The sequence below is a fragment of the Prionailurus viverrinus genome, chromosome B3 (genome assembly GCF_022837055.1).
Source record: "Prionailurus viverrinus isolate Anna chromosome B3, UM_Priviv_1.0, whole genome shotgun sequence".
NCBI classification, from domain to species: domain Eukaryota; kingdom Metazoa; phylum Chordata; class Mammalia; order Carnivora; family Felidae; genus Prionailurus; species Prionailurus viverrinus.
In genome coordinates this window covers 49191171-49204883 of record NC_062566.1, presented here as the reverse complement: position 1 = coordinate 49204883, position 13713 = coordinate 49191171, and the positions used below count along the sequence as shown (strand labels likewise).

Genomic DNA, 13713 nt, shown 5'->3' with positions numbered 1-13713 from the left:
TTACCTGTAATATCTCTGCCAAATCTTCATTCCCGTTGTCTATTGAAATATCAAATGCAGTTTTACAAAATTTACTTTGCGTGTGTACATCAGCACCATATTTGATTAAAAGTTCCACCACCTCTTGATGATTGTGTTCTGTGGCCCAGTGCAGAGCTGTCATCTTCAACATGTCCTTTGCATTAACATCGGCACCATGCTATAAATACATTGCAAAATAAGATATTTCTACAATATGAAATATAAAGAATTCCAAATAGGAAAATACTAGCCACTTAAAGCAATAATGTGCTACTAACATGATCGGCTATTTTTTGTGTTGAATAATCTGTATGTTCCACAGATCTCCACACATCTGTCACTTAATCAGTTTTCTATCATGCTAACTTTGCCAACTGTTTTCCTTCTAATTTCTTAAGAGTGCAGCAATGATTTTTTCACTCACCCAGAGGTGAACATCATGACATAAAATGGCATAAGAAGTGAAGGACTGCTATGAGCACTCCTCCAAAACCCTCTTTAATTCTACTCCCTTATTTATACAGAGATAGCCTCTGCTTTCAAAACCAGTATAATATAAATAATAAAAGGAGCTATCCTTTTATATAAATAAAATATATAATATATATATAATATATAAATATAAAATATATATATATTCACATATAAATAAAATAAAATATATCCTTTATATAAATAAAAAAGGAGCTATCAGGGATGTACTGTCCAATGTGGCAGCCACTACACACATGTGGTTAAGCACATGAAATATGGCTAGTCCCAGTCGAAATGTACTAAGTATGTAAACACACACTGGAATTCAAAGACAACACCAAAAAAAAGGATGTAAAATATCTCATTAACAATTTTTACATTGACTTCATGTTGAAATGACAGTATTTATATATATGAGGTTGAATAAAATATAATATTAAAATTAGTTTTTACTTTTTTAATGTAGGTAATAGAAAATCTAGAATTACATGTGTTCACATTTGTGGCTTACATATTGTATGTCTTTTGGGTAAGTTGATCTAAAGGCTATAATAAAAATCCTTATTTGTATTATTTATTTGTTAATCAAGCCTTATGTTTCCTTCCATATTTTAACTGTGTCAAGTCAGACAAAGCCATAGTCCCTCATCATAATGGAAACCAAGGTCTCAGAAATCAACTGTCTGACTTAACTAAGAACATACCTAGAGGAAGTTCTTCTTCTCCCACAAAGAAAGCTTTAAGATAATTTTCATTTGATGGAATTACATACAAAAAAAATGAGGTAACATAGGAAAAAAAAAGTAGATATTTAATAAAACTAGTTCCCTTCTCCCTCTTACAAAACCATAAATCCTTTGAAGGCTTACTTTCAAAAGCAAAGTGCAAAAAGAGAACACATACCTTAAGCAAAACCTCTACTATGCTGGCATGGCCCTCAGAAGCTGCCATATGTAATGGCGTTCGGTCCACTTTGGTTCTCGCATCCCTACTTACACCAGCTCGGAGTAGTACTTCTGTGGTGGAGTAATGCCCATACTGTGCTGCCAGATGAAGTGGAGAGGTTCCCAGCTATACCGCAAGAAAAAAAAATCCACATTTATAATTGTGGTTTGTTTTTTTTTATATTTATTTTTGAGAGAGAGCAAGTGAGACAGAGAGAGAGAGAGTGAGCAGGGGAGGGGCAAAGAGAGAGGGAAACACAGAATCCGAAGCAGGCTCCAGGCTCTGAGCTGCCAGCACAGAGCCCAACACAGGGCTCGAACTCACGGACCACGAGATCATGACCTGAGCCAAAGTCAGGCACTTAACTGACCGAGCCACGCAGGCTCCCCTATAACCGTTTTTTAACACACTTCTATTACTACCTTCTAGTTTATATTTTCTGTTTACATAGCAAACAGATTATATTATCTGTTTACAGAGTAACTCAAAACTCAAGAAAATAATTTATGCTTACCACATATTCGTCCTAGAGGAATTCCCACACATTTCTCAATGAGGAAGAAAAGTCAGTATTTTATTTAATTCAAACTTGCTTTTTTATTTTTTAACAGATAAATAGCATGAACAAAATTAATTTCATCATAAATTAGAGATAATTAGGGTTTGAGAAATTTTTCTAAGTACTGGAATGTTTTCCCCATATCAGTCACACAAAACTAATTTTCATCTATGAAATTCATATCAAATAAATATAATAGTGTAGATTTTGCATTAAATTCTTTTTGAAGGACTTAAAAAAATAAATTTATTAAAGCAACTCAGTGATCTTTTTAAAGAAGTTCATATAATCATTTTTCAAGGGAAAAACCTGCTGAGGTATACTTGCCAAAGGTGAGTCAGGACAGACCCAAAACAGAGCCCAGTTCTCCTGAAACTCTTGCATATGGTATAGCCACTATAATAACATTAAATTCACAGTATGCAGGGGAAGTAGTAAAATGTAAGTTAGGAAGAACCTTATCAGAGGCATATACTTTAATAGGTGAAAGTTAGAATTAAGTTACACACATTTAGAGGCATAGAAAGTCCCTATTAACTCTGATTACCAAAGGCACTGATGTTCCAAAGAACCAAGATAGTTCACTAGAACATGAAATTTGTTAAGATCACTACTATAATAATAGCAAGTAAGATTTCTGTTAAAGCACTTTCCATGGCAAGCACTATTCAAGAGTTTCTTTGGGGAACATTCTTTTTTTATTTTTATTTTTATTTTTATTTTTATTTTTATTTTTAGAAAGAGAGAGAGAGCATGCACACGAGTGGGTACAGGAGCAGAGAGGGAAAGAGAATCCCAAGCAGGATTCAGTGTGAAGCCAGACGTGGGGCTCAATCCCTCAATCCTGGGATCATGACTTGAGCTGAAATCAAGAGTCAGGCGCTCAAGTGACTGAGCCACCCGGGTACCCCAATTTGGGAAGTATTCTTGTAAGTTCAATTGCTGCATCATAGATCATGTACATGTTCAAATTTACTAGGAACTGCCAAACTGTCCTCCACAATGTTTATAGCAATTTACACATATCCTCACCAATGTCTGAGACTGCTAAGCTTTTTTTTGGCAAATCTGGTAGATATGCAATAGCATTTCATGATTTTACTTTGCATTTGCCCAATTATTAATGTAGTTGAGCATCTTTTCACATTTATTGGTCATTTGAACTTTCTCTTTCATTTGCCCGTTAACAAGTCATTTGCCCAGTCTTCTTTGCCTTGTGTGTCTTTTTTATTGCTGTCATGGGAATTCATTATGTACTATTGATACTAACCCTTGTTAAGTAAGATCCTTTTGTCTGGGGGGGTGCCTGGGTGCCTCAGTTGGTTGAATCTGACTCTTGATTTCAGCTCAGGTCATGATCTGACAGTTCGTGGGTTCGAGTCCCACATCAGGCTCCATGCTGACAGTGTGGAGCTTGCTTGGTATTCTCTCTCCCTTTCTCTCTGCTCCTCCCCTACTCCCATGCATGCACCCACTCTATCTCCCTCAAAAATAAACATTAAAAAATTTTTTTTCTAAGATCCTTTTGTCTTGATACACTATAGTATCACTATGATATGTTTAGATATAGATTTTTTTTTAATTGTTCCTCCTACAGATTAGCTGGGCTACTTGAATCTGAGCTGCTCTCTTTCACCAGTTCTGGAAAAAATCCCACCCATTATCTCTTAAAATTATTTCATCCCTCTTCTCACTATCCTTGTGGATTTTTTATTAGATACATTAGACTTTCGCATACCAGCCTTCATGACTTCTGAGATCTTAAATTTTCTATTTTTCTGTATTCTGGATTTTTTTTCATACCTTTCAGTTTATTAGCTTTTTCTTTAGCTGTTCCTAATCTATTAAAATCTTATCTAGAGGGGCACCTGGGTGGCTCAGTTGGTTAACTACCCGACTTCCACTCAGATCATGATCTCATGGTTTGTCGGTTCAAGCCCCACATCAGGCTCTGTGCTGACAGCTTGGAGCTTGAAGCCTGTTTCAGATTCTGTGTCTTCCTCTCTCTCTGCCTCTCCTTCACTCCTTCTCTCTCTCTCTCTCTCTCTCTCTCTCTCTCTCTCTCTCTCTCTCAAAATAAACATTAAAAAATTATTTTAAATAAAAATAAAATAAATAAAGCTCAGGTCATGATCTCACAGTTCGTGAGATAGAGCCCTGTGTCATGCTCTGCATCAGGCTCCAAGCTAACAGCACAGAGCCTGCTTGGGATTCTCTCTCTTCCTCTCTCTCTCTGCCCCCCTCCTGCTCACATGGGTGCATGCTCGCTCGCTCTCTCTCTCTCTCTCTCTCTCTCTCTCTCTCTCCCTCTCTCTCAAAAAAATAAATAAATAAACTTAAAATCCTTGTTAATCTGCTCTGGTGCTAGTTGTTCCAGTGAGTTATTTTCCAAGTTGCTTTGTGTCCTTGTGCATTTAGTCATTTTTGACTGTTCATTTTCCTTGAAATTTCATTTGTGGATACTGTGATGAAGGTAGGTTCCCCGGGAAGAATATTAATTTGCTTCTTCCAGGAACCTGGGGTAACCTCAGTCCAAAGATTATTTTAAATTCATTTTTCAGTGTACAGTTTTTCAGAATGCACAAGAATTTATGAGTTCAGGTGACAAATGTGTCCAGGGATGGCTTGTGACTCCAAATCCTCATCAATAATTTTTTTTCTTTCCATTTGGTGACTTGTTTCAAGTCAGTTCATTTTCCTTGCAGTGCCCTAACAACAGGGCAAGGGCAGGGACAGAAGTAGGTAGGAAGAGGGAAAGGGCATTTCTGGTTTACGCTTACACAGAAGGTGCATCTCTTTGGGATTCCAGAATTATGAGGAGAGGATTTCTTAGGAGGCTTCTATGAGCAGTCTCAGGTCTCTGTCTCCAGTAACCCATGCCAGTGAGGTGGGCAAACAACAGGCAAATTCACTGAGTTCAGCAAATATTCTTAGGGTCAAAATTCTCTGGATTCTGGTTGTTTGCTTAGTTTTGCAAGTTAATAATTCCTTATTTTCTTTCTAACTCATTAGTGCAGTAAAGAAGATTTTTTTTAAACAGTTAATCAAAAAATGCTTTATCTTTTAGAAAGACAAATGCTGAAATATTTATGGATGAAATAAAATATTTCATAGAATTTGCTTTAAAATAATACAGAACAAAAAGTGAATGAAGTTATAGAGGAAACAAGATTCATCATTTTTTGGTATATTTGGTAATTTTTGAAGCTGGCTGAAGGGTATGCAGGGGTTGATAGATACTTGAAATATTCCATAATAAAAATTTTTTTGTTTTTAATGAAAAACAAAAAAGAGCATAGGACAAGTATACCAGAAACAACAAAATCAAAAATCTGGAATTTTTAGTTGTTCCCAGTCAGGTAGGTTAATCCAGATTCCTAACCCTTCACACTCCCAAGACCATCTCTTTCGACTTACCCCAGGAATTAAGTACAGTTATGGTTTTTATCTTCCTCACAATTGCCTTCTATAGTTACTAGGAACATGTTCCCATTCCTTTCTTCCTCTTTGATCATGTTTGCAATAGTGTTAACAAGTATCAATTGAAATATGAATATATTTCCTTTTTAGGAGCAATTATCACCTTAACCTCAATCTTTATCTGTTATTTTCTGAATTATAAATTCTAGCTGTGCCATTTATCAGCTTTAAATTAAATTCCAAGCAGCTACATTTTATATTCACCCTACAATATTGAACTCCATAGTTTAAAAGAAAAACCCTTTTGTAGACAGAATATCTAGATAAGGTTGTCATATATACATGACATAAAGATACAAATCATTTCCTTTAAAAGACAGCTATAATTCTAAAACTACAAATTTGCAAAAAAATTTTTTTGTTACATATAAATACAATACTGACTTTATCTGAAAAAACTAAACAGAAGAAGAAAGAAAAAAAAGAGTACAACATTAAAATCATTCTTTACCCAGTCTGTAGTAAAAGGAGCTCCATTTGCCATCAAAATACGAACTTCATCATCTTGACCTGCTCGTGCCGCTTCTAAAAGCTTCTTCCCCAAATCTACCAGGGACATCTAAACAAAGCAAAGATGAATTTAACATCTCTCTTCATACATTATGACATGATTATTTTTCTTGTATCTTTATTAATACCAATTCTCAAATATCCCTCTAAAAGTTTGTGAAATGGTTAATCTGCAACTACAGATCACACAAAAGCAATTTATATTTGAATTTTTGGAACAGATATTCCCTTTTTCATTAAGTTTTTACCTAGCATAATAAAATTAGTTTGAATTCTCCAAATATAACTAGTAAACACAGATGAGGTAAGCAGCAGAGAAGGCTTGTCTAATATTTAGGAGTGATAAGAAACTGTTTTCACTGGAGTAGTTGCAGCAATAGTTTTTCATAACAGTAAACAGAAATAAGGTACAAGATACTGTCCTCTGTAGTTGATGAAAATTAAAATAAATATATCATAACAGCTTTTTGCAATGGTAAATCAGTAGATGTACTCAGAACGTAAAAATAATACTTTGAATGATTGCACAGTCAATATACATTCAAGTTCTTCCAGAAAAGGACACAATTCACATTCAAAGAAAATGCTGAAAAGAAAGTTGAACGGTGTTATCAAAAGACTACATGTCTCACTAAGAACCTAGAAAGTTAAGTATACTTCATTATCTTGTATTCAAGATACCTGAAAACACTAATGTCACAGGCCAGAGTTGTAAAAGTGTGTGGGAGTGAGGGTGTGGAGGTAAGTGGGGAGTGTATCTTCTTGAATAAGAAATACTGAAATATATGTTAGGGAACGATCATGAAAGGGTACACAAGTGAAGAAAGATTTGAATGTATCAGAGATGCTCAAATTCAAGAGATGATAGTTCTGAGGAGAAAAAAGTTCCCAAATTCAGAAAGACTATTCAACTGGAAAGCTATTCAATGATACTATATAGTATCCTTGAGGAAAGGCAAACAGGTAGGGTTTGAGGCCTGGGAGGAAGGGAAGATACTGAATCCCTGAGATTTCCACAGGGAAAAATGTGCCCGTGTTATGAATTTGCCTCAATAAGTGAATACCCTTTGAGAATTCAGTAGTCAAGGGGAAAGAAGTTCTAAGAAGGGGATGTCAGGTTGATTAGTATATTCTAATCTTGTATGAAGAGGTATTATTCAAGAAGGAGGGGAGAGGACTATGTATGTATGTATGTACATATGTATGTACATACATATGTACATACTTACGCGAGAAGGGAGTTGACAGAGCTTAGAGAGGTTATTTATACCAGGAAGGTCAGACTTCATTACATAATTAGAAGAGATGTTAGGGAATGTAAAAAGATTGATTAAAAGACGCCCCTTGAAAGAACAGATTTATGCTTACATTACTGTATTTTTTAGTAGATTCTACAACATGAGAATAGCTGTAAGGAAGGAGTAAGCAGAAACAGGTACTAATGCTGGGAGGCTGATTAAGTGAGATGAACATGTCCAAAACAGGTATTTGTCACAAGGCAGGAAAGAACTTCTTATAATTATTCAATTTATAAGGATAAAAATAATTTAGAATATATTCCATGGTGAAGAAGAAAAACAATCACGTGAATTTATGTGTTTGATGTGGGGGTTTTTGCATGCTTTTTTGTGTGTTACATTTTCACCCCTGAATTTCTCATTTCCTTTCTGTTTTCTTCCCATTCTCTCATACCTCGATGGAGTCACTGGAACCCAAGATACAAATTAATCCTGTTAAAGACACTATGAGCTAAAGAGATTACTGATCTCTGATGAAGGATTCTTCCCAGGAAATATGTAGCAGGTGGATAGTAAAAATTTACATTACACTCAATAAGCAAAGAACCTGCAATCATTTCCTACAAAAGGCAGGGTAAGGCAAAAAGAAACTGACCTCTCTTCCAAAAAAAAAAGCACAGTAAAATCTAAGCTGGCCACACTAACACAGTGACTCCACTTGTATCACCAAAACTTAATATAAATGTGGTTTTATAATGAAATAAATCTTCACCCAAAATATACCCTTTTGAGTATGTCTACACAGGTAATATAAAATCAGTTTAAATTCATTCAGCATGCACACTTCCAGATGACTGAGACATCTGGGTATAGGGCTTTTTCTCATTTTTGGAAGCTGGGTTGTCTGCCTTTTTCTTAATGTTTGTAAGCATTCATAACATACATTCTGAATATGAGTTCTTTGTCAGATACAATATTATAAATATCTCCCTCCAGAACCTGATTTCTTCACTCTCCACCCCTTTCTTTGATATCACATATTATCTTCTATCGGTAGATAACGAAACCTCAATGTATTAAAAAATAAAATAAAATAAATAAAATAAAATAAAATAAAATAAAATAAAATAAAATAAAATACAGCAAAGGAAAGTTTGCCATAAAAATGAATGTAAGAAACATCAATGTTTTAATTACGCAAAATTTTGGTCTGATTCAAAATGAAAAGGGGAAAATAAAAACACCATGAACCCAACATAACAACAATCAAAGGACATGACCATAATTTTCCAAAAGAGAAAACAAATAATTCATAAGCATAAAAAATGTTCAGTGTCATAAGTCAAATAAATGTAAATAAAAGTAATTTCTGATGCAGTCAAGAATGAGTTGAGACTCACACTTCCATATATAGTGACATACATGTTGATAGCAGTATAAAGGGATCAGATTTAACATTTTTTAAATGTTTATTTATTTTTGAGAGACAGAGACAGAGCGCAAGAGGGGGAGGGGCAGAGAGAGAGGGAGACACACAATCCCAAGCAGGCTCCAGGCTCTGAGCTGTCAGCACAGAGCCCAATGTGGGGCTTGAACTCTTGAACTGCGAGATCATGACCTGAGCCAAAGTCAGACATTTAATTGACCTAGCCACCCAGGTGCTCCTGGATCAGCTTTTTTAGAATGTCAATTTGGCAATACATAAAAGTTACCAAAATGTTCAAGTTTAATGACTTAATAAATGATCCTACTTCTGAGAAAAAATAATATACTGAAACAGATCTATCAATACACATATATACAAATAGATCTACATACATATTATTACATTTTTATCATGTGAACAAAGTAGGAAAATTGTGGAATCTGAGAATATGCAGTAGCTTAAAATATAGTTGAAAGTTACATAATAACATTAAAAAGTTATGCCACATTAAGTTAAAAGATACAAAACTAATTTTTGAATGTCAAAATATACACACAGAGAACAAAACACGGGACAATATGTCAGTGATAAGCTTACGGGAAATTTTGCTTTCATTTTACAAAGTTTCTATAATGTTACTATATTATCTTCCTAAATCAAAAGTGGGTTTTTTGTGGTGCCTCAGTGACTCAGTTGAGCATCAGACTCTTGATTTTGGCTCAGGTCATGATCTCATGGGTTCATGAGATCCAGCCCAGCATCAGGCTCTGCACTGACAGCACAGAACCTGCCTGGGATTCTCTCTCTCTCTTTCTTTCTCTCTCTCCCTCCCTCTCTCTTTCCTCCTCCTCCTCTACTCACACATGCATGGTGTTCTCTCTCTCAAAATAAATAAACATTAAAAAAAATAAAAAGATTTCTTTAAGGGACAAATTACATTGTATGACTATCAACTAACTAAATGCTGACATTAAAGAAAGTTATATACTACTGACTTACTAAACAGGAAAAGTGAAAAAAATAAAAATGCTGGTATTGGGTACTTAAAGTAGTAAACTTAGTGATCTGCTTACAAGAATTACAATGAAACAGTGATGCGTTTGAATGAATCAACTTCTCCCATAATTAACAATTCTGTAGTTGTCTTAGTTATTCAAAACATGACATATTTAAGGACTCAGGTTACTCAAGTTATTGTAGTTTTAAGATCCCACAACTGGGGCACCTGGGTGGCTCAACTGGTTAAGCCCCCGACTTCGGTTCAGGTCATGATCTCACAGTTCGTAAGTTCAAGCCTCACATCTGGCTCTGTGCTAACATCTTGATGCCTGGAGCCTGCTTCAGATTCTGTGTCTCCCTTGCTCTGCTGCTCTCCCCCACTCGCATTCTCTCTCTCTTTCTCTCTCTCTCTTTCAGAAATAAAGAAACGTTAAAAATTTAATAAAATAAAATAAAATTCCATGAGCAACATAGCCATATAGTAGATATATGTAGCTGGATACTCTAAAACCATTAGGTCTCAAAATGGTAGCAGCACTGCCACCTAGAGGGCCCTTTGGATATATGTGAACGCATTTTGGGGACTGATGCAGGACACAGTAAGGTGAAAGCTCTACCACCATTTAATGGGCAAGTGTCAGGGATATTAGAAGTCTAGCAATGCAGGAAACAATTCAGTATGGCAAAGAATTGTCACATGTTCTGGGTGGCTTCCAAAGGCTCCAATGAATACATCTAAGACTAGAACTTAATATGTAAACAAAATGTATTTTTCCATAGTTGTTAATTCAAATTTCTCAGAAGGCAACCATATAATAAATCTGTTTTGTTCAGAACTTTACTAAGAATTGTTCACTATTTTGGAAAATCACATCACCCATGTCAATGCCACTTGGTTATCTGGAATCACCAATATAAAACACTATCAATCAGCTTTCACAGCTATCATTCATAGTGACTCTACAAATGACTCTATGGGGCAAGCATTTGACAACTTCTTGTCTCATCTAGAGTAGTCTGCCTGAGTATTTACATACTGAAATATACATTTTATTATAAATTGCTTTCCTTCCATTTCTTCATTATAAGGTATTACAATGACCTTTTGAAATTATGTAGATATGTAATATTAACCATAATTTTCACTTCAAGTTAGCAAAAGGGACAATACAAAACATTTTTTTATAGAAAGACAGCAATGGATCTAAATAAGATTGGAAAATCATTGGAAGAAAATACATAGGAGATCAAGTAAGACCAAACTCAAAGGCACTCTTAATTTTTTGTAGACAATTAGTAAAACTTAAAACAATGACAATACCAAAATGTAGCAATTTCATTTCTGATTCTCACCTGAGGGGAACCACACACATCACAGAGTAATTCTAACCTTCAGAGGATCTCAAATACATTAAGACAACAAACTGACCGAGGGGCCATAGCTCCAGAGAGCCCCCTCAATTTACTTTGTTCATTATTTATCTATTAAATCCCCACAGATAGAGTGTTAAATTTACATAAAATCATTTAAGGACCTAGCAACAAATGTTGCTTTTTTGGTATGGCAAATAACTTTCCCCCAAGAAAATAAAGAAGCATAATTCAATTCAGTAAATTTTTTTTAAAATTTTTTTTTTTTCAACGTTTATTTATTTTTGGGACAGAGAGAGACAGAGCATGAACGGGGGAGGGGCAGAGAGAGAGGGAGACACAGAATCGGAAACAGGCTCCAGGCTCTGAGCCATCAGCCCAGAGCCCGACGCGGGGCTCGAACTCACGAACCGCGAGATCGTGACCTGGCTGAAGTCGGACGCTTAACCGACTGCGCCACCCAGGCGCCCCTCAATTCAGTAAATTTTAATTAATGTTAAATATACTTACTGAAAATACACTGTATGTATGGTACTGAATGCCATCCAGGTTAATACCCCTTTCCTCTCAAAAAGAAACGTAATCTAAAAACCCACTGCAATAAATTCCATCCTTAGTTTTTTTTACTACTTCTGAAAAAGTTGATCACAATCTAATACAAACCATTATTTTTTTAACTTTAATAATATGAATTTTAATAAGATCTATAAAAGAACTTCAAAATGTCTACAAAGTAGTTACTTTTTGCTCAAAACTACATGCTGAGAGAGCCATCTAGTGGTAATAAGAATTACTAACTCTCCATTGTTAAAGCTTAAAGTCTATTTTGTTTTAAATTTCTGTAATTCATAGCTCATAGAGATATTTTGAGGATTAAATCATCTACTGGATGTGAAAACTCTATGAAACTGTAAAGTACTAGCTCCATGTGAACTGTTACTAGCATTAAAAAAGAATATGAAAGCACTTAGAAAATATAATCCCATCACAATATACTAAATAATAAACCTTGACTGCCTAATTAAAAACTTCAGAGTAAATTTACAATATCACACCTATGCCCAATGGAAACAATTATAAATCCAATAAAATTTTTCTAAAGTTTTTCATCCAAGCAATTTAGTACTGTGTATGAAGATGATCATACTCTTTGACCAAATAATCCCACTCATGACCCTAACACAAGGAAACTATCTGAAACATAAATATATTAATAGTAATGTTATTTAAAATAGATAAAAACTGGAATGCCTTACTATAATCAATAGTTAAAGAAATTAAGATAGATCATAATGGAATATTGCAAGCGTTTATTTTTTTTACTTTTTATTATGGGAAATTTTGAGCAAATACAAGAATAGACACAATAGTATAATGAATAGCCATCAACTAGCTTCAATATTATCAATTTATGGCCAGCCTATTTCCCACGCACACATATTATTTTGGAGCAAATGTCAGACATCATACCATTTTATCTGTAATATTTCAGTATGTATGTCTAAAAAATAAAGACACCTTTTAACACAGTACTATAGTCATTTAAGACTATTACTTATAAATACTATGTAACAGTTAAAGCATGTAAAATGTGACTCTAAGTAAAATTAAGTAATTACAGTCATGTGCATAACTATATGTAGGAAGATATCGTTGGGCATGAGAATTTAGTTCCCTATATTCTCATAAGAAAATAATACTGATAATAAAAGTAGCACCTGGCATCTTGCTAAATCTTTATCTACATTGTCTCAGGTAACTAAATAGCCTTACCACAATAGTCATGGTCTCCATTTTGCAAAGGAGACAAACAAAAAGTTAAAGGATTTACCAAAGAGCACTAGTTTTAGTCTAAAGAGAAGACCCGTATTTCTTAACTCTTGCGTTCTAAATTAGAGAACACTGGGAATCTGCTGGGATATAAAAGAACGTGCCCTTTAAGTCTTTCTCTGTGCAATTCCTTTGAAGAAAAATAATCATATGAACTCTGGTATATTTGGATTTTTCTCCCTTTCCCATTTTGTATAGTGGTTTTTTTTTTTTACTTTTTTTTAACTTAAAAATGAAATGACACTTTCAAACATAAAACGTCTAAAGAAAAATCATCTCCCACAGACCCTTATTTCAGAAAGCCACTAGAAGACGTAGTCCTCCAAAACCAGGAGTAAACCAGAAACAAGAATCAAGGAAATAAGGGATCTAACATAAATAGGGTGAAGAGGATCCTCAAGATAATGGTAAAGGAGACCCCAAGATGTGCTGGACCAGAGACCCGGAAAGTAAATCCAGACTGGAGCCAGAGGACAGAGGTTCCAGAAGAAGGTCTTCAAGGAAAAGATAAGCTAGTAAGACTGCCAGGAAAAGAGTGAGATTTCCTGTGGGGAATTTGAGATGGGTTAATGATGGATACAAGAAAAGTAAGGCAAAAGAAAAAACTACACAATTTGTTTTTTAGAGGGAAGAAAACAAAAACCTATAGAAGAAAGAAAATGTAATCCCAATATGGCATGGGTTAGTAAAAAATGGTAGTTCCAGGATTATAATAACCATTGAACACTAATCCAGGAAAATTTTTGGTGCACTTCTATTAAGAAGATGAAGAGTGAGGAAAAATATGCTTAGAGGTGGTTTGGTTTAAGATAGCCAAAGCTTCGGGGCGCCTGGGTGGCGCAGTCGGTTGAGCGTCCGAC

General features: G+C 34.9%; 1 protein-coding gene across 6 annotated transcripts in view; it reads right to left on the bottom strand.

Moving 5' to 3' along the window:
* The window catches only part of GABPB1 (GA binding protein transcription factor subunit beta 1), a 70717-nt gene that overhangs the window by 23818 nt on the left and 33186 nt on the right, over window positions 1–13713 (bottom strand). For all 6 annotated transcript variants that reach the window (XM_047861875.1, XM_047861874.1, XM_047861879.1 and 3 more), the window contains exons 2-4: window positions 5931–6038; window positions 1399–1566; window positions 5–199 (exon numbers count right to left, since the gene is read on the bottom strand). In XM_047861875.1, coding sequence (XP_047717831.1) covers window positions 5–199; window positions 1399–1566; window positions 5931–6038 — 471 coding nt within the window. The remainder of the gene's footprint in view (window positions 1–4; window positions 200–1398; window positions 1567–5930; window positions 6039–13713) is intronic.